This window comes from Momordica charantia (assembly GCF_013281855.1).
Source record: "Momordica charantia cultivar OHB3-1 chromosome 3 unlocalized genomic scaffold, Mcharantia_2.0 BLBB01000003.1, whole genome shotgun sequence".
In the NCBI taxonomy this organism is placed as follows: Eukaryota; Viridiplantae; Streptophyta; class Magnoliopsida; order Cucurbitales; family Cucurbitaceae; genus Momordica; species Momordica charantia.
In genome coordinates, this window is record NW_028275161.1 from 99207 (window position 1) to 123587 (window position 24381).

At 38.4% G+C, this 24381-nt stretch overlaps 1 protein-coding gene across 1 annotated transcript in view; it reads right to left on the minus strand.

The window, feature by feature from the left end:
• Positions 1-23053, minus strand: part of LOC111024918 (Leucine-rich repeat protein kinase family protein) — a 41153-nt gene extending 18100 nt beyond the window's left edge. Inside the window, exons 1-15 of the mRNA XM_022302736.2 lie at positions 22728-23053; positions 22305-22455; positions 21908-21979; positions 21700-21771; positions 21278-21421; positions 21115-21186; positions 20875-20946; positions 12057-12131; positions 11459-11527; positions 11251-11319; positions 10199-10270; positions 4587-4673; positions 4347-4415; positions 3572-4077; positions 3303-3461 (exon numbers count right to left, since the gene is read on the minus strand). Of these exons, the coding sequence (XP_022158428.1) occupies positions 3303-3461; positions 3572-4077; positions 4347-4415; positions 4587-4673; positions 10199-10270; positions 11251-11319; positions 11459-11527; positions 12057-12131; positions 20875-20946; positions 21115-21186; positions 21278-21421; positions 21700-21771; positions 21908-21979; positions 22305-22455; positions 22728-22833 (1795 nt within the window). The 5' untranslated portion in view covers positions 22834-23053. The remainder of the gene's footprint in view (positions 1-3302; positions 3462-3571; positions 4078-4346; positions 4416-4586; positions 4674-10198; positions 10271-11250; positions 11320-11458; positions 11528-12056; positions 12132-20874; positions 20947-21114; positions 21187-21277; positions 21422-21699; positions 21772-21907; positions 21980-22304; positions 22456-22727) is intronic.
• Positions 23054-24381: the final 1328 nt, after the last annotated feature.

Sequence of the window (24381 nt, forward strand, 5' to 3'; positions counted from 1 at the left end):
AGCTCTATGTAATTGGTCAAACAAGTCGGTTATGATTGAGAGGGGGTACTTATTGCGAACAGTGACTTTGTTGAGGGCTCTATAGTCAATGCACAGATGCAACGTCTCATCCTTCTTCTTCTGAAACAGCACTGGGGCTCCGAAGGGAGCTTTAGCTGGACGGATGAACCCAACGTTTAACAACTCGTCTAGCTGCTTCCGGAGTTCAGCTAACTCAGGTGGAGCCATCCGGTAAGCATTCTTTGCTGGAGGTTTAGCTCCTGGAATGAGCTCGATTTTGTGGTCAATCCCTCGTCGAGGGGTAAGGTCTTCGTTAAACTATCTGGCATTATGTCAACATACTCTCTCATGACAACTTGAATCTCGGGTGGGACATCTCTTGTCTCCACCGTCTGTTCGACCATCGGAATGGGCATGAAGGTGGGTTCCTCCCAGTTGAGGCATTTCTTCAACTGTAACGCGGATATCATCCTTATACCACCAGGCTGTTTGATGCTAGCTGTGACCACAGTGGGACTATTACTAGTGATGATCATACACTTGGCCAAAGGCATTGGTAAAGGTGTATAAAGCCCAGTATTTTGTGTAGTTCCTTTATAAGTTTGACAAGTAAAACACTTAGTGACATAGTTAGAAACATCTCCGTGGATATGTGGCCAATAGAAGCATGAAGATACTATATCCAAAGTTTTATCACGGCCTAAATGCCCCGCAAGGCCACCCGCATGGACATCCCGTGGAATAGCCTCCCTTAAGGAGGTACGAGGAATACATAGTGCATTTCCTTTAAATAGGTATCCTTCCACAATATGGTAGTCTTCGATAGGCATATGAGTTGAACATTTGTACCAAATGTCTTGGATGTCTTTGTCAGTCTCATATAAATCAGGGAGATAGTCAAAGGCAATAATCTCACCTTTAAGGATGGTTAAAAGGCTGTTTTTCCGGCTTAAAGCGTCTGCTGCCTTATTAGTTGTTCCCGTCTTATGTTTAATCACAAATTCGAATCGTTGTAAAAAGGACAACCAACGGGCGTGCATACGACTAATTGTTTTTTGAGTATGCAGAAATTTTAAGGAGAAATGATCCGTAAACAAGACAAATTCTTTACTTAGTAGATAATGCTCTCACTGTTTCAAAGCACAGACAAGGGCATAGAGTTCTTGCTCATTAGTGCTCCATTTTTTACGGGATGGGCTAAGTTTTTCGCTAAGATACTCTAAAGGATGATTGTTTTGAGATAAAACAGCTCCCATACCGATCCCAGAGGCATCTACAACCACTTCAAAAGGTGAGTCAAAGTTTGGAAGTGCTAGAACGGGGCTTTCACATAGTTTGGTTTTGATTAGTTGGAAACTATCTATTTATGGTTGTCCCCACGAAAATTGACCCTTTTTAAGGCAGTTTGTCAAGGGAGCTACGATTGAGATAAAATGTTTTATAAATTTCCTATAGAAGGAAGCAAGCCCTAGGAAACATTGGACATCCCTTACCGTTTTAGGCTCACTCCATTCGGCTATAGCTTGAACTTTAGAAGGGTCCATTTTTACTTGATTATGACCAATGATAAAGCCTAAGAAAGATATTTCAATTGTGACAAAGAGACATTTTTTAAGATTGATCACGAGTTTATCATCTGCCAATGTAGTGAAAAGTAACCGAAGGTGGTCTAGGTGATCATGCATAGTAATGCTATAGATGAGAATGTCATCGAAATAAAGAAACGTTCATGAGCTTTTTCATTCGCTCCCAATTGCAGATGGGTTGCTTCCCATAACGATGCCTATTAACTTCTAGCTGGTCCCACCAAGTCGAAGCTCCTCCCTTTAGTTTTAATGCCACCAATCGAACCCTCCTGTGATCCGGAGTTCCCATATAACTAAAGAAATTTTCTACATTCTTAACTCAATCTAAGAACCCCTCAATATCCATCTTACCATTGAAACTAGGAAGATCAATTTTCATTTTATACTCATTCTGTTCTTGATTCCTATTTGGGTTAGGAAACCTACCAAAACGCTCCCCTTCAAAGGCAATTATTTCTTCATCCTCCTCACTTGAAGAATCAAACAAGAGCTCACGTCGCCGTTGAAACAGAGGGTTGCGATTGACTTCTTGTTGGAAAAGGCACGGTTCTTGGCGGTTTCTTGACTCGAAACGAACTGTCCTTGGTCTTCTTGGTGGATCAGCCTACCTTTCTTGGGAAAAAACTTGTCTACGGTCATTCATCCTTGTTTCTTGATCCATTCTTGCTTGTTGATCCACTCTTGCTTGCTGATCCATTCTTGCTTGCGGCAGCGTTGTGTTGAACCAGAGAATGTTGCACACTCATTGCTTCAAGCTTGTCATGGATGATCTCCAAAATTTGTTTAATCTCGCCAACATCTTGCTGGATGGTTTTCACCTCCCCTTCAACCGACAGCAAGCGTGCGGTTGATGACCGTGGCGCAAGAATGGAGGCTTGCTCAATTTCTTTGTTACCGAGGGAAGAGTCGCCCAAGTTGATCGACTTCTTTCCCGCCATCTAACCTAGAAAATGGGCTGCTCTGATACCAAGATTGGTGTACAATACACGGGCTGATTTCTTGAAGAGAATAATTTCTTACAATAGGAAAACCAACAGCTATTTAAAGAAGTTGCTGGCACATTAACCATACGGTAACCACACTTACAACTAATAACAACGTAACAACCTTACTCAACTTAACTAACTAACCAACCTTACATAATAACTACATCAGATATGAAAAAAAAATACACCTTTTAATTTCTATTAAAACATGCACAAGTTGAGTTTACATCCCAAGCATGTACTTGATATGTGGATTTACTTATTATAGGTAATATATGCTAATTCCACAAGTTAAAACAGAAATATCACCTCAAGTTACATACTAACTTTTACAAATTACAAATACACAAACTATATAAGTTCAAGCTTCTGATACTCATTCCCACACATAATCCAAACATAGTTTGTATAAATTCACACTTCCCAGACCCATGAACCAACAATCCACTAAATTTGTCTTTTAAAACTCTAGAGTTAATCAAATCATGATAGGATGAGGTTTAAAAATTAAGGCATCATCGTTATAGCATATCAGTGAGTGATTTATATTCCAGGTCACAAACTAGCATCTGAACCATACATAATTCCTCAAGGAAGTTATAAGCACACCTATATCATCATTTACTACTTACATTTATATACATAACATCCATACCAATGACTTCTAATGCTAGGGACAGTGGCACATAAAATAGAAGCTCCTAACCTTTAAGGAAAACAATCTACTTACAGTGACGCCTTCTTGAGTTATGGTGGCCCCTTGCACGTGATCTTATAATAAAAAGAAAAACGATTGCAGAGAGCGTTACCCCGCCTGCAATTGCTCCTAATATTATTCCAGCCAATGCGCCTTTGCTAATATTAGAATTAGATGACGGTGTAAAAAATACTGCAATAACAAAGAACTTTAAGCCAATAAATCAATTTTGAATGAATTGTAATACTCGTTCGATAGCACCGCAAAAAAGCTATAATATGTAACAAGTTTTCAAGACCAACCATTCTTATAGATGTCTGATATTGTCAAGCTTAGAAGTTCATATGGTCCAAATATATCACTATCTTGAATTTTCCAATTTGTAAATTTGGCAACGATTCGTCGAACCTCACTGTCATTGAACATGTGAGAACTATTACTATCAGCAACAAATAGTGGGAAAATCTTCAGGTTCATTCTTAATCGAGGTCCCTTTTCCCACACAGGAGAACCAATGTCCAATTGTTCAAGATGTAACTTAAGACCATTGGTCAGATACTCCTCAAACATATGTTGATATGGACTAAAACGTGAAAATCCGGGACTTTTCAACCGATATCCAATAAGCAGAGGTGCAGAACAGATACAAAACGAGGGACATTTTGCTGAGTAACATTCATAAGAAGGTGGGCATATTGGCCCAGAACAGCCTAGAGTGTTATTTGTTGGAATGTCAATTATATCCTCACTCTCAGATCCGCAAAACTCCCCCAAGCTGTTATTAGAGCAAGCAGGATTTCCTTGAAGCCTGAAATTTAGAAAGAAAAAACATCAATAGGAAAGAATGCAAGTTAAACTTGTGAAGTTTGGTTGTACACTGTGCACATATGTACTTTGAAGCCAGATATTCAGAAAGACAGACATCAAATGAGAAAAAGTAATTTAAGGCATGGTTGATCTCTCTGCACAAATGGATTAAGTATTGCACATGCATCATGTCAATTTCTGGTATGATCTCTGCATTAAGGTCGTAATGCACTAATTTTGATATACCGAAGTTAGGAGGAAGAATCAAACCAGACAGTGACATTCAGAGGGAGATCAATGCTTCCCAGAATATCTGAAAATTTATTGTTCTGCAGCTCTCTGCAGTAAAGAAGAGGCAAAATTAAATATTTTGTAACAGAAGTGTGTGCTATTATGAACAAATAATAATGGCAGTTGCAACAAAACAAGTACACAGACACACTCAGCTCATGCACGAATCCATAATTCTTCAAACCCTCAGCATAGAAATTTAATTACTTCAGGTCTTACATGGTAAGGCTGTCCAAAGAATTTAGCGTCCTGCTTTGCCAAATGGTGGATGGAACAGAGCCGTTCAATGAATTATTTGCAATTGACCTGCCATGTGAAACTGACCAAATAATCATTTACTTTGTTCATTGAGTTATATGTTACAATAATCAGTAACTTCAAAGTTCAAACCTAAGTGAATGTTTGGGGAGACATCTATTTTATCTATCCTAAGGAAAGTAATAATAGTAGGGATATTTGGTTATAAATTAAAATATGCTATTTGAAGAATCCACTAGACTCCTTATCAAAATAAATAAATGAACCCTCCCCTGACAAATGATGCATATAGATTGTGCATGCCCAAACACTGAACTTATAAAACCTTGTTCAATATTAATTTCCAAGACACTAATTTCCAGCATACCCGAACACAAATATCATATATCCTAAAATATTTAATTCCCAAATATTCATTATCTAAATAATTAATTTTTTCATACTCATCCAAGAAATGAGATTTCCTTCAATAAATGAACAATAGCTAGTGGCATACCTCCTCTTTACAATTGATCCTTCCCAATATGGAATCAGTATAACCCTCGACTTCAAGGGTTAGTTTTTATACTTTTTTTTTTTTTGGGTGCTCGTGCTTGGGAGGTAAGTGTGCTCTGTTCTCTCCCCTCCCTCTACCCATCTTTCCTTTTTCGATTCCTAGCATAGTAGCCTCAGATTCAAAAATTCTTAGCCCTTAGAGTGTGATTATTTCGATTCTTAAGAATGGAAGTTAGCAGTTGTCGCTTCGATGGTCAATTTTTCTGTATTTGGGCTGAAGATGGTAAGTTCGTGATAGAGGATGTGGGGCGAAATGCTTTGGTTCCCCCTTCATTCTTCTCAATTTTTGTGGATCGAAAATCACATGGGAGTGATCAACCAGCAACCGATTTCGGCTTATTTCAATAATCAGATGATCTTGGTCAATGTAGATTGAGAAAATTTAGAAGTAATTCGTCCTGGTTTCTGGAATGGGTGATATGGTCTTTTACTGGAGGGAGAAGGTGTGCTATAATCCCTGTGGGTTCTACATGGGAGGGGTGGAACATTTTCTGGAATATGTTGAAGACCTTCTCAGTAGGGATAACAGAGGCCCAAGCTACGAAATTAGTAAAAAACATCTGTTCCCCAATTAAACATAATGGTAGGATGCTCGAAAATTTGTCAGCAAATACATTAAACCACAGAGAGGATTAGAAGGCGCCCAAGTTGATTAACAGAAAATCCTATGCTGAGGTGACCAGAGAAAGACCGATAAAACTTTGGTTGTGGCTACGAAGAAGGTTTTATTGCTAAAATCACACCCGAGTAAGCCGGCCTCTCTAAACCATTGGTTTATAAAAGATAAGGAGGTGTTAGATATAGATTGGGATTCTACCATGGTAGTCTCAAGAGGCAGTGCTGAAGATGATTTGAGGGGTACTTCTAGAGAACTGGAAGCTCGGAATTCTCAGAAGTGTTTCATCAACCTTTCATGGCTGATAAAGCCTTACTAAGTTTGGAAGATGGTAGAATGTTGAAGAAAGAAGAACTCTCAGGGAAATGGAAAAATATGGGGCATTTTTTCCTCAAGATGGAGAGATGGAATTTTCAAAACCATAGTAGAAAGAATGTGATTTTCTGTTACGGGGGCTGGATTAAAGTGCTAGACTTACCCCTTGAATTTTAGAAGAAACAGGTTTTTGAGGCCATTGGAAGTTATTGTGGTGGTCTGGTAAGCATCTTTTTGAAAACTTTAAACCTTCTTGATTCCACCACGGCTTCTATTAAGGTTGAACGGAATCGATTGGGATTTTTGCCTGCATCAAATCACTGACCCTTTGTTTGGGAAATTCACAGTCAGAATGTCAACAGGATCTGATGTTGTAAGCTCCTTAAGTAGAAATTCTTCACATTTTGCTCATCTTGATCTCAAGGACTTTACAAATTCCCGCGACTACAAGCGTTTTTCTGAAATTATGGAAGATGAAAGGTCCTCCACTCCTCCCATAGTAAATCTCTCTCTTATAAGCCCGAAGACCTTCCATCTACCAACAGAACAAACGTTTCAGAAGCATTTAATGACTGTTCGCCTCCCCAGACTAAGGCCGGAATTACTTTAGTAAATGTACAGGTGATGTAACTCATAGTTACCAGTTTATAGCCGTTAGCCAAATCCAGATAATAGCCATCTGTTAAAATTAGTTAGTTTGTTGATTGAAGTTAGTTAGTTTGTTGTTAGCTGGGTTGGCAGCTCATATAAACCAACGCCGGCCTCTCTGTTTAGATAATAAAGTTTTCTGAAGTTTTCTTTCTATTGGTCTAAGAAGCACGGACATGGGACACGGACACGGACACAACAGGACACGGCGATACGTCAACTTCCAAAAAACTAGGACACGGACACGCTGGGGATACGTTATTTATTTATTATTTTTTTAGGATATAGGTAAATTTAACATAAAAATGCTAAATATACTTCGCTAAAAAACATAAATGTCAAGTAAATTTATTGGGTTGAAGATGTACCCACTAAAAAGCAGAAAAATAGTAAATGTAATCCACTAAAAAAATCCTAGAGAAGGATTTGAATTTGATTATTGGGTCGAAGTTGTCATCCTAATTTAGTAAAACATATTCTACTCCAGTTTAATTCATATGAAATTAGGGAAAAAAGGAAGTAAGAATAGAGCTTATTTAATTTAACTCACACAAACAGAAGGGTGGGTCACTCGGTAGCGTTTTAGGTTTTTTTTTTGTAGTTTAAGTTTTTGAGATTTCAGCCAAACTTCTTGGACTTCCAAAAATTGGGCTAAGGAAACAATATTTTTTTATCTAGCGTGTCCCTCCCGTGTCCAAAACGTGTCCCCACGTGTTTGAAATTAAAATAAAAAATTTAATATTCGGACACTTTAAATTGTGTGTCGGACACGTGTCCGGAGTGTGTCCGGACGTATCCGTGTCGGACACGTGTCCGACACAGACACTCCTCCTTTTTTGCCGTGTCCGTGTTTTATAGCTATTGATCTACACCAACAGGAGTGTACAATTTTTGAAAAAGCCAAACAAGGGTGTCTTAAATGCAAAACCCAAAGAAGATGAAATGTCGACACTTTTATTAGTAGAAGAAAAAGATGCTTTGATGGGCTGTCCAGTGATTAATAAGGAGGTAATCAAAGAGTCCTCTCCATTGAAAGAACTTCAAACTGAAGCATGAAGCATTTATTGTCACAGGAAACAATATACAGCCTAGCATCATTAATGTTGTTGTCTCTAACAACATTAATTCAGACCTTGTTGATATTCCAAAATCGTCACCAAACACAGTGCCTAAAAGAAATCGAATTAAACCACTTCCATTATTTTATTCAAGACGAGTCCCTGTTTCTGGGAATCTTAACCGACAAAAACTTCAGGCGGTAAAATCCAACTTATGCGAAGCTTTTGACATGGTTCAATTTAAGTCTTCGGCGTTGAAGAAAGGATCGATATGGATGAGGAGATCATCTTCTTGGGTAATGTTTGATGGGATCTCCACAGTAACCGGGATGAAACCACTGTCATTATTCATAATCTTAATCTTCAGTTCCATAATATCTCGGAGATTCGCAGCTGCCCTCGAGATTTCTAAGAACCCCCGCACTTGTCTCCAATATAGGGGATGATGGAATCATTCCAAATATGAAGGGGAAGGTCTCGGATTATGATCTAGCCACCGTAGGAAGGGACCTTACGATTTGAGTTAATATTCTTCGTGTTCCATTTAAGAAAACGTAGTTTGAATGAGCCAATGGGTTGCCATCCGTCAGTGAGGGTGAGTGCGGTTGCTTGTTTGTCATCTTCGCATCTGAGGAGAGCTTTATCAGGGTGAATAGGGTTGATGGAGCAGAAATCACTCACAATCTCTTATACGGCCTGAAGGATGGAGTACCAATCATCATGGAATGATTGTGACGTTATACTATTATCCAGCGGCTCCAATCGATTTTGAGGGCGAGTCTGTGATTTGGTAGTGATGGGTGAGTGATTGCTTAGCCGGGAGAGAGTCCCGTTAAGGGGGGAGGGGTCTGATAGATCCCTAACAAAAAGGCCGGATGTCTTTGGTTTGTCGACCGTGGGATAGTTAAGGATGAGGTGGTAAAAAGTCTTCCATCCTTCCTTACCTACACCAGAAGGAAGCATAAGTCCATTTTACCACCATCGCTGTCAAGCTTGTTTATCTCAAGCTGCATCCTTTCTTATTGCTTAGCTTCTCAATCCCTAGAGTGTAGTCATCACTTCGGTGTTCTTTAAAGAATTTGTGGGTAAGTGGTGTGTCCAATAACAGGTTGATGGATGAAGAAAGCCATTGAATGGATGCCCAGGTAAGGGAAATGGAGTAGGTCACATCCTTTCCAACCTCAGATAACCGGGCGCGACTCCCTCTGAAGTGTTCACTGACCTTGATCGAGAAGGTTTTTCGTTCAATCCTGGCTTCGCGAGCAGGGTAGTTCCAGGTGCTCATCGTGTTCGGTAAGGGGGTGGGAGGGGTGAGTAGGGGAAGGGAGAAGGTAGTTAGAAGGAGAAAGGACCATCTCTACCAGTGGTGGAGGGGAGGAGGAAAGAGTTAGGCTGGTCGGTGATTGGGGAGGGAGGAGAGTACGAAGAGAACATTGGAAAAACTGTAACTACAAAGATACCCATATATTAAACCTTAATTTCAACCTTCTTGTGTAATTGGGTAACTCTAGAAGTTGTCATTTAAAAGTTGTCGTTTATGTTCGGTTCCAGTAACTTTATCCTTTTGTTCTCTATACAATTAAGTTTTCTGTAAGATTAAGACTGTATTTCAAAAACATACAAAGTGTTGTTGAGGCGCACCCGGGCACTCGCCTCGGTGTGCCTCGATGCGCCTTTGTGCACCTCTCGCCTGAGGTCAGGTGATCACCTCATCGAAGCGAGGCGATCTGCCTTTTTTTTAATGTGTTTTTTTAAAAGAACCTTTCTCCCTCGCGAAATACCTCAGTCCATAAACCCTAACCATTCTCTCTACCTCTCGACATTCACCTTCACCACCCTCAATCTCCGGCCATCGCCCGTTCCCGTCTCCGAATATCACCGTCGCCGCTCCCGTCTCCGACTAAACTTATTGAATTTGGTTGTTTTATGTATCTTGTTGACATTTACTATGACACTATTTTGGTATTTATTTTTTATACTATGTTTACTATATAAATTATGCACTATATATATAATTTTTATTTATTTATTAAGGTGTGCCCGCTTCACTCAGGCGTCGTCTTTATATCGCCTCTCGCCTGAAGGCGATAAAAGGGATTGTCGCCTTGAGGTGCGCCTTGCGCCTCGAAAACACTGCATACAACATGATGCATTCTTCTAAATTTCGAGAGAATAAAAATATTCTGCTATATTCAAATCTGTGCCATCTAGATTTTCTTATGTAAGAGAAAGACCCACTGTACACAAAACAATAAAAGACGACACCTTAAATATTGACAATTAATTTCGCACACAAATATTTATAAATATTGGAAATTTCAACAATTCTGTCAGCCAAATCCAACACCAACAACAAGGAATAGAAGATAAAATTCGCTCACAATTTCTGAAGATGTGGCAGACCCGAAAGATTGGATGGTATGGTGCCAGTAAGATGGTTGTTAGATAAAAATCTGCATTTAATATATAGATGAGAGAAAAATCAAAGAGACATTCAACATCATACTTTCATGGCAGGTCTTAAATCTTTAAGGGGTCATTTGTTTTTAAAGATCTGTGATGTCTGGCATCTTAGATGCCAGAAAATACAAATGTCAAGCATTGTTAATTTTGTAGAAAAATTTATAATGATGTCTAAGAATATTTGAATAGCTATGTTTATTTTGCAGGATTTGTACTTGGGAATGTCCAAAAATTATATATTCGTTTCAAAAAAGCCCTTACAAATATTCATGTAATTCATACATTGACTTTTATACCTTTACTAATTTCATAGTTTTTTTAATCAATTTAGTTTATATTAAATTTAACTGTTATTTTGTAGAACACAATAATTTATATTAATTTGAATTTAATATTAACTATTACTTAATTTTTTTCTCAAAAGAAAATTATGCATTTTTATTGGATTATATTTTTACATTACTAAATTAGAAAAAAAATTAGGGAAATAATATTGATTTCTATGGAATTTTTTTTACATGTATAATTAATATCAATTTTAGGAGAATCTACAACCCAAATAAATGAGGATGTTATATAATTCAATTGAAGTTTATTTTTTATGTAACTGCAATATATAACAATACTATATAAACAAGCACAAAGTTGTTTATTAGTAAATGCGTATATTAATTTATTTTAATTAAAAATAAAAATAAAAGTTGATGAAAGATAATATATGAAAAAAGAATGAAAAGCAAAAACATAATGAGGAGATACCCTCAACATGAGAATCATGAAAACTCGTGTTTCAAAAGGACATCAAAAATACCTTAGATGTCCAGGTATCCTACAATCCTATAAAACAAATGCGGGAATCCATATGCATGTCCCATGGGAATCTTGAATTCCCACGCATCAAAAGGTCCTAAAGTTCTTTAATTGAACACACTGAAAATTTGCTTTCAAAAGATTAGGATGAGATTCTTACATGGTTGTGATATTCTCAGAAAGTTTATTCCGTGGTATGAATCCACTTAGCTGATTGGAGCTTAGATCTCTGAAATACGAGGTAACAGTAAAGAAAAACTGCGTCAATTTTGAAGGCATGTACCTCTTATATTCCTATGCCAATATGACAAAGACATTTCACATCGATACTTATGAATATTTACACAAGAAGCCTAATTTAGACTTACAGATAACCGAGGTTTTTTATCATGCTCAAATCAGGAATAGGTCCTTGCAAGTTACAGTTCCTTAGACTCCTGCAGGAAATCAATCAATCACAGAAACGACCGATGCATATATTTTATAAAATTAGTTCAATAACTTCAACTGTTACAGAAATTTTAGACACAACGTAATAAGATCCCGTTTGGTAACGTTCCAGCTTCTTGTTTCTTCATTTTTAATAAATAAAAATAGAATTGCATAGCCCAACACCCATGAATTCAAGGATGATCAAACAATGTTTATATTTATGTTTTACAACAAATTAGAAACGAAAAAAAAAACAAGAAACTTTTTTTGATTGTTTCCAAAATTTCTATACAATTTTGAGAATTGTTTCCAAAACATGAGAAACAAGACACATAATTAGTTGCAAACATAAATAAAAATATTGCTTTATCATTCTTGACTTATAAGGAACAAGAAATAGCTATCAATTGCAATTATGTTTTTCTTTATTAAAAAATAAGCAACAAAAAACAAAAAATGGAACGTTACCAAACGGGCCCCAAGTCTCCACCGTTTCAATGGCCAACTAAAACCAATAATTTAAAGATAACTTACAATTTCAACAATTTAGTCATATTTCCATAACTATCTGGTATACTAGACTGGCTAAAATTGTTGTTGTCGAGTTGGCTGCAAATCAAATGAAATCAGACTGTTAAGAAACTAAAAATCATTTGAAAAGGATAAATGCAGAAGATTACTCGGGCAAAATAAATTCTCGAAAGAAGGCCATCTAAATAAAATTGGGAAAAGAAAGATGAACAGTCATTCAGAGAATGATAAAAGTAACAATAGTACTAATGAAAAGCACCAAACAAAGCAGGTTCACGGTGGGTCATCTTCTATTAGATGATTATTCTCTCATGGAATGTCAGGGGCTTAGGCTCATGGGATAAACGGGCCCTTATCAAAAGTCTCATCACAAAACACAATCCCACCATTGTCATCCTTCAAGAAATGAAACTTGAGAGAATTGATCGGCTTATCATTAAATATCTATGGAGCTCCAGGGACATTTGTTGGACAGCCCTAGATTCTACAAGAGCATCGGGGGCATTCTCATCACGTGGAATGATCCCTCTTTCCAAGTTTCTAACATAACCATGGGCCTTTTCTCTCTATCTATCCTTATTACTCTCTATGATGGCTTCTTTTTTGGCTGACGGGTGTTTATGGCCCAACAAAATCATAGGAAAAACCCATGTTCTGGAGAGAACTGACAAACCTCTCCTTTCTCTATTCGAATTTTTGGCTCTTGGGGGAGACTTCAACACAATCCAATAGTCTCAAGAAAAGTCTACCTACCGTAGACCCACCATAAATATGAACCGTTTCAACACCTTCATTGATCTCGCCAATTTACAGGATTTGCCCCTCACCAATGGGCTATACACATCGTCTAATTTTAGAGAAACACCCACACTCTCCCTGATTGACAGATTCCTTGCATCCAATGATTTTCTCTCAAAGTTCTAGAATGCATCTGTCAAACGTTTAAATCACCCAACATCAGACCACTACCCCCTCCATCTTTCCTTTGGCATAGCCAAATGGGGCCCACCCCTTTCCAGTTTGAGAATGCATGGTTGCAGCATCACTCCTTCTCGCCTATGATCAAATATTGGTGGGCAAATTTTCCCCTAAGGGGCTGGCCGGGACATGGCTTCATACAGAAACTAAAGGGGCTGGAGGAAGGGATCAAAATCTGGAACTAAACGACTTTCTGTAACATCAATATCCAAAAAACCAGCTTCTGTCAGAGCTAGCTATTCTGGATGGCTTGTAGGAGGATGGAAACATGCAGCCCTTACAAAGCATACCGAGGAAATGCATCAAAGCTTAACTCCTATCCGTGGTGGCAAATGAGGAGATTTTGTGGAGAAGCATTGTAAAGCCAAATGGTTACAAGAGGGGGACTTAAACACTTCTTTTTTCCATCACATTGTGGCAGCAAAGAGGCGGAAAAACTCTACAACAGAACATTGAGAAGGAATCCCTTTCTTTTTTGACGGATTATACACAAAGAAGGATGGGATTCGGTTTCTCCCTTATCCTATGGAATGGAGCCATATCACTCCCCAACAAAATTCGGAGCATGGGAAGCCCTTCACAGAGGAGGAAATTTGCCAAGCGGTTAAGGACTTGGGGTCCAACAAATCTCCCGGACCGGATGGTTTCACGGATGAATTCTTGATGTAACTAACAGTAGTTAGTTCTACTTAAGTTAGTTTTAGTTAGTTAGTCTTTAAGTTTGGGTTGTTAACCCATTTGTCCGTGGCCTCTTCTTTATAAATAGGAGGTCATTTAGGAGGTCATTTGTAACTTTGAAGGCTTCTAATACAATCATCTTTCAATCTTAATTTGATTACACCAAATTGGTATCAGAGCGCCTAAGACCTTGGGCATTGCGAATGGCAGGGAAGAAGAACGTTCCTTCAGGGGTGATGCTTCGTTCACTGAAAAAGAGGCGGAAATTACCGCTGTCCTCTCTCCACTGTGAAGGAGAGTAGTTCTCAAACAGAGATGACAAAGAGCACCACTGTGAAGCCTTAAATTTAGCCAAATTAAACCGGTCCAGCAGAGGTTTGCGACAGTCCTTGAAGGTTATGAGGTTCCTTTCATAAGAATCATAGAGCAATGCTTTCATTCCATTTAACCACAACAAACGGCAAACGCCTTTGAGGAGGCAGGATCGGGCCAAGAAGTAGCTGAAGAATATTCTCCACTGCTGTATTGCTGAAGACCCATGATAAGTTGAATTCTTTGAATAGCAACAACCAACAATGCAAGGCATAAGGGCATTGAAAAAATATATGGAACAGATCCTCCCCACTTCTTTGGGCTCTTTGTTTTCCATAATATGATATAATCTCTATCTCGATATCCCTCTGATTAATCAATGAAATGCCTTGATCATTCTAAATCTCTAAGATCAACGTCTTTCTTTTACGAGCGTGGAAAAAACTGGTATTTTCGTCCCCTTCTTTCAACCATTTAACTTTACTTTTCTGAAATAAATTTCTCTCGTACTTAATGTACAATTTGAGCAAATCAATCTGGAGAGCGCACCTTTTTTCGGACTCCTCAATGGAAAGACCGACTTCTTCCTCCTTGATATCCAGAGAGGAAATTTGACTTAAAAACTGAATCTCAGCTGCTTTTCTCCTTTTCTCATTCTGTGAGTACCAAGACTTTAAAGATGATTTGAGGTTTCTCAATTTAGAAGAGAGAGAGAAAACAGCCCAGCCATAAGATCTATCCTCAGCAAGCTTGGCTTCTATAATGTTGATGCAGTCTTTATCGCTTAACCATGAATTAAGAAAGCGGAATTAAGGAATTCCTATCTATGTTTGGAGTTTCATGGGTGTGGGATCTAGAGGTGCCTCAAATCATTTTTCAGCTTTTCAGTGGGCAGCAAGCAAGCTCTAAAACTAATCTGCTTTGGGCTTTTGGAATAAAAGCTCTTCTTTCCGAATTATGGTTTGAGAGAAATGAACGAATATTTGAAGGCAAGAATCGATCTCCTATGGAGTGTTTCTCAATCGCCAAATTCAAAGCCTCCCAATGGTGTGTTCGTTCCGACCTCTTCTCTTCTTATTCTCCTAGTATGCTTTGTATGAATTGGGAGGCTTTTATAATTCCCCTTTAAGGAGGTTTCTTTAAGTTTATGGTTTTTATTTCTTCTAATGCTTACTTTTATTTATTTCTTGTACCTTCACTCCTATGGGAGTTTGAATCTTTGAACAATTTTGTTCATTTTCATTTATCAATAAAAAGTTCGTATCTTGTTCAAAAAAAAGAAAGCGGAATGATCTTGGTCCCCATTTGAAATCCCCTGCCTCCAGAAAGATTGGGAAGTGGTCAAATACAATTCGATCGGCCCGAGAAGCTTTGGAATTTGAGAGTGCAACATCCCATCTTGTTGAGATAAAAAATTTGTCCAGCAATGAGTGAATAGAAGCATTACCAGGCTTAGACCATGTGTACTTCCCATTTGATAATTTAATCGCTATGATCTCAAGATCCTCGATGAGTTGATTGAATTTCTTCATGGCTCTTGCAAATCTTGTGCACGAGGACCTTTCAGATGGCCGTCTAATAATGTTGAAATCCCCGGCTATGCACCAACATTCATCGCAAAGAGATTTGAGGTCCTGCAATTCTTTGAAAAAATGCTTCCTTTCCTTACAATACAGTAGGCCACCTGATTTGCCAATAGGGTCAATGACAGACCATCCAATGTCTTTGGAACTCCAAAGGGTCTTGATCGAAGAAGAGTCTAACTGGTGGGCCATTGTCTCTTACAAAAGTACTACCTTAGGATCCAGGTTCCGGATTAGGCGATTGATTTTCAGTCTCTTATCATCTTTTCCAAGCCCACGGACATTTCATGATAATATCTTCATGCTGAGTTGGGAATTGGTATTAGTTGAATACCAATCTCAATAAGGAAAGATGGAATTTCATCAGGTTCTTGAGCTTCCTTAAACTCACCAAAAAGTGTCAGAATATCATGGCCTAATGATGACTCACAAAGAACTTCACTGGGCGCTTCAATGAATCTGGGAAACTGCACTTTAATTGAGATAAATGAATAAAAACTACAAAAAGAGAGCTTACAAAAAAAACAGCCCAGCAACAGGAAACCCCTAAAGAAACGGGCTTCAATCCAAAAGAATGACACCTAACTGATAATTATAAAAAGCCTTAGTAACCGATCCCATAGAGAAGTATTAAATCTAATGAGGTTCCACACATAATCCACAGATCTCTCCACTCCCCTAAAAATTCTATTGTTTCTCTCCTGCTAAATATCCCATAGAGTAGCCACAAAACACGCTTGCCAAAGAAAACGCCCCTTGTCACGAAACGGGGGGAATGACAACACTTCCCCCATCATCGCCCTACTATCTCTGGATCGAGCCCAAACCAACTCAAAACCTCTAAAGAAACGAAGTCATAACTCCTGAGCAAACTGACAAAACCACAACAAATGCTCAAGATCCTCTGAAGCATTCCTACACAGAACACACCACCGCGGGCCCAAACAAAGGGAGGACATCCTCTGGATCCGATCCAAGGTATTAACTTTTCCAAGTAAGACTTGCCACCCAAAGAACTTAATCTTCTTTGGAATTTTAATCTTCCAAAGCGAGATGAACCAAGGGGTCAACAGGGGCGGAGAAGAAGAAGAGGACGACGAGGAGTTCAGGACATGGAAAAAAAACTATAAGAAAAACCTTTCGAAGGATTGGGGGTCCACACCCTCACATCTTCCCTCCCAACAAATAAGGAAACTCTAGACAGCAAATCCAATAAAACGGAAATCTCTGACGATTCTCGATTAGTCAAGGAACGGGTGAGCCCCAAAGAGATGGACAAACTCTCTTCTCCAGAACTTAAAACCTCGGCCACTGAAAGGAGTTTCTTATCAGAAAGAAAGTAGATCCGAGGGAAAGCAAGACACAAGGGTTTGTCGCCTATCCAAGTATCCTCCCAGAAGTACGTATTAAGACCTTCCCCCACAGAGACACGTAAAGAATGAGAGAAAACAAGGAAACCCAAAGCAATAGCCTTCCAGGGATTGTAGTTGCTAACTCTAGCCCCACTCGTCGGTACCCAATCAAACGGATGTAGCCCATACTTACTCACTATAATCTTTCGCCACAAGGCATTAGGTTTGTGGAAAAACTGCCATAACCATTTAGCCAGGAAAGCCTCGTTTCTGATCCTCAAGTTCCAAATGCCCAGACCTCCCTCCTCCAGAGGCTTATACACCTCTTTCCAGTTAACGAGATGAGCCCCACCTCCCGCATCCACACCTTCCCAAAGAAAATCCCTCATTAATTTCTCTAACCCTTCACTCACAGTCACTGGAATTCTGAAAAGGGACAAAAAGTAGTTTGAGATGCCTCTAAGAACAGATTGAATTAAAGTGAGTCTCCCTCTTTTAGAAAAAAAGCCTTATTCCAAGTAGAGAGGCGCTTCTGAAACTTTTCCAACACCGACGCCCAAAAGATAGCAAACTTTGGATTGTGACCTAACGGAAGACCGAGATAAGAGAACGGAAATTTACCAACTTCACACCCTACCAGAGTCGCCCACTCACTGATCTTAACGTCCTCACAATTAATTCCCAATAAAGAACTCTTGCCCCTATTAATCTTCAGACCCGAAATAGCTTCGAAGAAACCAAGAATGCAATTAAGATTCTTAAACACATTAGGATTTTCGGAACAGAAAAGGATGGTGTCATCAGCAAATTGAAGGTGAGAGAGACGGATTTTCTCCCTATCCACTTCAAAAGCTTCCAAAGCCCCTTTCTCCACTCCAACAGAGATAAGTCTACACAAGATATCCACCACAGGAAAGGGGCCAGAGGATCACCTTGCCTGAGGCCTCTTGAGGCTAGGATTTTCCCCCTAGGTCTCCCATTCACCAAAATAGAGAAATTCACCGACCTAATGCAATTCCAAATCCACCCTCTCCATTTGTAGCCAAAACCTTTCTTCCACAAAACCTTATCCAAAAAATCCCAATCCACATGATCATAGGCCTTTTCAAAATCAATCTTTTCAAAATCAATCTTAAAGATCACGCCCTCTTTTTTCCTCTTTCTATAATCCTCAATCGCCTCATTGGCAATCAACACCTGATCCAAAATTTGTCTCCCTGCAACAAAAGCCCCTTGCGTCTCTGAAATGGTAGCCGGCATAACCTTTCTACACCTGTCAGCGAGGGTCTTGGCAATTATTTTATAAAGGCTTGTAACCAGACTGATAGGTCTAAACTCTTTGACTTTGACTGCATTAACCTTCTTCGAAATGAGACACATATACGTCTCATTCATAGAAGCGTCAATCACCCCTCTTTCATGGAACTCCCGAATTACTTTCATCAAGTCCTCCTTAACTCCATCCCAATTATCCTGAAAGAACGCCATTACAGGTTTATTCAAGAAGGAACATTGAAAAAGATAAGCAAGTCCAAGAGTCTGAACATATCTCTGGAACTGAAATTGACGAGGAAAATGTCAATAATGAGTCTGACGTTATAGTATCCACTAATGATGAATCAGATATGGATTTGCCTATTGCTTTGAGGAAGGGAAAACGAACTTGTACTCAGTATCCATTATCTCACTTTGTATTCTATGACAAACTCTCAAGTCAGTATAGAAGTTTTATGGTAAACCTTACTCAGGTAAATATTCCAAAAACATATATAGAGGCAAATTAGACAATACAACATGAAGAATGGAGACAAGCAATGAATTTTGAAATGCAGGCCTTAGAGAAAAATAGAACATGGGAGTTGGTTACTATGCCTAAAGATAAGAAAGCAGTACGTTGTCGATGGGTATATACTGTGAAGTATAAAGCAGATGGAACACTTGAGAGGTATAAAGCACGGTTAGTTGCTAAAGGATATACTCAAACATATGGAGTTGATTATCTTGAAACATTTGCACCTATTGCCAAGATGAACACAATACGAATACTTCTATCTCTTGCTGTCAATCATGGATGGGACATGTTACAATATGACGTTAAAAATGCTTTTTTGCATGGCGATCTAGAAGAGGAAATTTAGATGGAGATTCCACCGGGGTATGAGCAAGCAGGAAATAAAGTTTGTAAATTGAGAAAAGCGTTGTATGGATTAAAACAATCTACCAGGGCATGGTTTGGTAGATTTTCTCAGGTTATGAGAAAGATGGGCTATAAACAAAGTCAAAGAGATCATACATTGTTTATAAAATATTCTGCTATAGGGGAAGTAACAGCATTGATTGTTTATGTGGAAGATATTATCGTCACTGGCAATGATAATAATGAGCAAGATAAACTGAGAAATTGTTTAATCCAAGAGTTTGATGTTGAAGAATTGGGAAGACTGAAATATTTTCTTGGGATAGAAGTAGCCTGTTCTAAACGAGGCATATTCTTATCACAACAGAAATATGTGATTGGTTTACTTTCTGAAACAGGAAAGCTTGGTAGCAGACCAATGGGAACACCAATTGATCAAAACCATAGACTGTGTGCAACTAAAGAGAGTCCCCCAATAAATAAGAAAACTTACCAGAGGTTAGTTGGAAAATTAATATATCTTTCTCATACAAGACCAGATATTGCGTATGTTTTAGGAGTAGTGAGTCAATTTATGCATAGTCCAAAAGAAGTCCACCTTCAAGCAGTATACCGAATACTTTACTATTTGAAGAACTCTATTGGAAGAGGATTACCATTTAAGAAAAGCGAGAAACTCAATCTAGAAGTTTATACAGATGCAGATTACGCAGAATCGATAGATGATAGGAAATCAACTTCGGCTACTGTACTTTCTTAAGTGGAAACTTAGTGACATGGAGAAGCAAAAAGCAGAATGTAGTTGCAAGATCAAGTTCAGAAGCAGAATTTAGAGCAATGGCATTAGGTATCTGTGAATTACTCTGGATAAAGATTATTTTAGAAGATCTGAATATTCCATGGGAAGGGCTTATGAAACTTTATTGTGATAACAAGTCTGCCATTAGTATTGCACATAATCCGGCTCAACATGATAGAACCAAGCATGTTGAAGTTGATAGACACTTCATAAAAGAGAAGTTAGATAGCGGTTTCATATGTACTCCATTTGTACCAACAAACAATCAAATAGCAGATATTTGAGCATTTGGTTAACAAGCTGGGAATGGAAAATATTCATTCACCAGCTTGAGGGGAGTGTTAAATTATAGTTTATTTTATTTTAAAGGTTTCCTATTTTATTTAGGTTAGCGTTTTCTTGTTCTAATAGGTAAGTGTTTCCCTAATCCTAATAGGCAAGAATTTCCTTTTAGTTTCTTCTTTGTGACTGCTATTCATATAGGCTTGTATCAATCATTTGTAGTAAGAAAGTGAGAATTATTTTTTCCTTATCAAATTAACACCCGTAACATTTCTGTATATTAGAGAGTTAGAGGGTTTCATACATTGGAGGAAGAGATTGAAATATTAACGGAAGCTGGTTCAATCATTGCTAAGATTGAGCCCTGATCAATCCAAGTTATCTTTTTGGAGTATTTCATGTAAAGAGCAATTGTGACTTTGCTAGGTTAGTAGGGTAAGAAAGTTGGTACTTTCTGATCCTATTATTTAGCTCCATGGTAGGATGCTTTTAGTAACAATAGTGGCCAGGTTTTCTAGCCTAATTTATAATATATTATCCTTTTGTCAAAAATAAATAAATAAACTGCCAGTACGAAATGAAAAATAAAATTACCTTAAAATTAAAATTGTATTGGTTAACTCAAGTTAGAAGACAAAACAATGGGAAAAACAAAACAATAGATTTGAAGAAATTAAGGCAGAAGAAGATGGATGCATACAGTATTTCTAAGTTCGGCAATTTAAACAACTCGGGTGGAAGATTCCCTGATAGGTTGTTATTGTCAAGAAGGCTGCAAAATTGTGGAAAATTTAATTAGCCAAAAGAACGGACATTTAAATAGTACAGAAGAAAGGACGGTGTACGTGTACGTGTAGAATAGAAAGACCTGAAGAAGTCAACAACCTTGCATCAAAGAGTGTATGCGTTAGGTGTTGGGGGTGGGGGGGAGGAAACTTACAAGTGGACAAGATTTGGCAATCCAGATAACTCAGATGGGATTTCTCCACTAATAGAATTGTTATTCATGTGGCTGAGTCAAAGGGCAGAGGACAAAAAAACCTTTAAGAAGAAAAAGAAGTTACAATAATGTTTTCTAGAGTCAGAACCAGTAATGTGCTTACAAATGCTTTGTTGCTTTTAAGTTTGCGAATGTCTTAGGTATTGGTCCTGATATTTGGTTCTCGTCAATCTGTATTCTGTCTAGATGTAGAAGCTTCCCAAGATCTTCAGGCAATGGACCTGACAACTGGTTTCCGTTCAGAAGCCTGTAAACATCTCATAGAAATTAAAGCAGTGCAAAAAATAGGAAGTGTCAGATTGATGTTACAACTATAACAGAAGTTCAGAGGCGTCCCTTGTAATATTAAATATATAGACATCTTAAGTGGTTTATATAATCAAACTCTTCGAAAATTTATTCTTGAATTACGAGCATATTAAAATTCTAATGGCGATCTGATGATGTGATAGTAAATTTTTAGATAAACCAGCCAACCTCAGTCAAAAAGAATAAGTAAACCAGAAGGAAAGTAGCTCGACTTACAACAGTTCTAGGGACGTTAGATTGCCAATCTCTCCTGGTATTCTACCACTTATCTCATTCCACATAAAGTCCCTTTTCACGAAATACGAAAAAGATGCATCAGCAGAGAGCGAAAATCACACCCACGAGCATGGATAAATCAAATTCTAGATCAACCTATTAGTCTTAGTTAAAAGAAAGATTGGTTTCTTGTTCTTTAATTACTTACAAAACTTTCAGGTAAGATAAACGGCCAAGTGCAGGTGATAAATTTCCTGATAAACTCATGTTTAGAAGTTGCCTGGAAATGAGAATGAAGATTGATAGTTTAGTCTTGTTCATGAAAAGGCACAAGGAGAAATATACAATTTAAAACCTTATAAATGACAGTAACTAAAATATGAGATATACACATAACCTTAACATGCGATAATTAACAAACTGTACACAATTAATTATTTGAACAACAGCCATTTCATAGATGTTTCAAGTCCCAAAGTTAACTCGGTAAAGCCTATAAAATTAAGAATTTTAGATTTTCCAATTATTTTAAACTAGTATCAAAGGATGGATGGGGATGCGCCTTAACATAAGTTACAAGAGTCAATAAATGCTTGAAACCATACAATTCAGCAACATGTAGATAGCTATCATCCAATGTGGTATTGAAGCACAGAACACCAGTCCAGTTTGAGATACATGGATCTCCCTTGTTCCAGTTGCTCAGATTCTGATTAGGATCGATCAAACTTTTCTTGATGTCGAGCAAAGCGTCCACTGAAAATTAAAAGAAACGGTGACCCAAATGTTCAAGGAAGAGACAGGGTTAGATCTTTAGAGCTAAGCTGGGCATGGGCTCCTGAGTTCTAAGGATCATGCTTGTGACACTAAAAACATAATATCCAGAAAAAATAATGATGGGAAGTCAATTGGGTATCTGTAACATAGCTAGAAGAGTTCTAGACTGCAGCATCCGGGGCGTTGAAACATAATCTTATACAAATTGAACCTAGAAACTGGATGCGTCAAAAAAAGAAAATTGGGATTACCTTCGGAGGGGTGGGTAACGGGCTCTGCTGCACCGAGGAGTAACAAGGACGAGGAGAAGCAGAGGAGAAGAAGGGCAACATATGCCCACTCCTGTGATCGACGCATTGCAGGAGTGAAGGAAAATTAGAACCCAAAAAAGTACCTTTGAGTTAAGAGATTTGAGGATGAAAAAAGAATTGAAGAGGAAGATCAATAGTTGAAAAGAGAGATGTTTGAGTTTCAAAAGATGAAAAGGCGAGGGCGGTGGCTGTGTGGATGGGCAGATCAACGAGGCAGTTGTGTATCGTAGACATTGTTGTTGCGTTTCAATGCTGTAGCTGATGACGACGGCAGGCATCCTTTTCATGCACTCCGTCAAAGTCATGGAAAGACAATAAATAAAATAACAGCGAGAAGGTCAGAGTGGGTGTAGGTGTTTATCAATAATTTAAGTTGATTATATTTTTCCTCGGGTTTGTTTTGGAATTGGACTTTCAAAGAAAAGACACGAGACAGAGAGAAAAATAGAAGACACTTGTTGCCGTATTCCCGTGGTCGGAATCGGAACCTTATTTAAAGTCTCGGCTTTGTCGTTGTACTCGAACTCATACCGGAGTTGTACATCTTCACTTAATTATAAATTCAAATTGTAAGTGAGGGAGTAGGAAATCGTAGTTGCTCTTGAATAATAATTAATGTATTAGGTGAAGAAGATAAGGTAATTAGAGGGTACAAATCTACCGCCATCTAGACTCATTCAACTCAATTGGCTAATGGTAATAGCTATAGCTTTGCCAACAAAAATCGAGACTTGGCCATCGATTGGTGACGGTGGACGTGCCATAACAATTGCCCAGGAGAATTATCGACGTTAAAGAATCGTTTTTAAATAAAAAATTGTGGTGTGAATAAATAAAGTACCAAAGGAGTAGGTGTACCATAATTTTTTCTCGATTTTTCTCCGTATAATCCATAAAATGTTGAGATTTTTCATACTAAAATATTAGGTTATATATATAATCTTCATGACAATTAAGTCATTTCTGTAATTTAAAACTTGAAATGCAACGGTTCTTTGCCTCGAACTCGGTCCTAGCTCCGACCTGAAAGACTGGGAAGACCTGCACAAGAGGGCAAAATCTTCGACGCTCAAGTCAGTAAGTAGCTCGAACTCAATATTAAATTCGAGAAGAAAATTCATACCTGATGGTGAAATGGGGCCCTCTATTTATAGGTTTAGATCCCAACAGGGTCACGACAGGCAGTTACCTTGGTCGGTTTTGAGGTCAGATATGTCGGGTTCGAGTAGATCGAACTCGGATACTTTCGATGTGGTAATACAATTAGGAGTAATGAACTTCCCTCCTCGGAAGGTTCCGAGGAGGAGCTTTGCAAAACAATCTCTTCTGACTACCAATCTTTATCCTCCACGTGGCAATTGAATATTTTATTCCCGAACATCGGCCCCCTCTCCGCTGGGTTCGATCTCGACCTGGCAGAGAAGTTTTGTTATTATTTCGAAGAGACCAATCCACATGGTGACTTGAGCATTCAATTTATTCAATTTAGTAATTGTGCCATTGGGGGATCTCGAAAGTGGAATCGGAGGTCGGCGCGCACTCGAGTGACATTCGGAATTCTTCCGATCTGTGACGTCCGTTTTCAGACACGTGT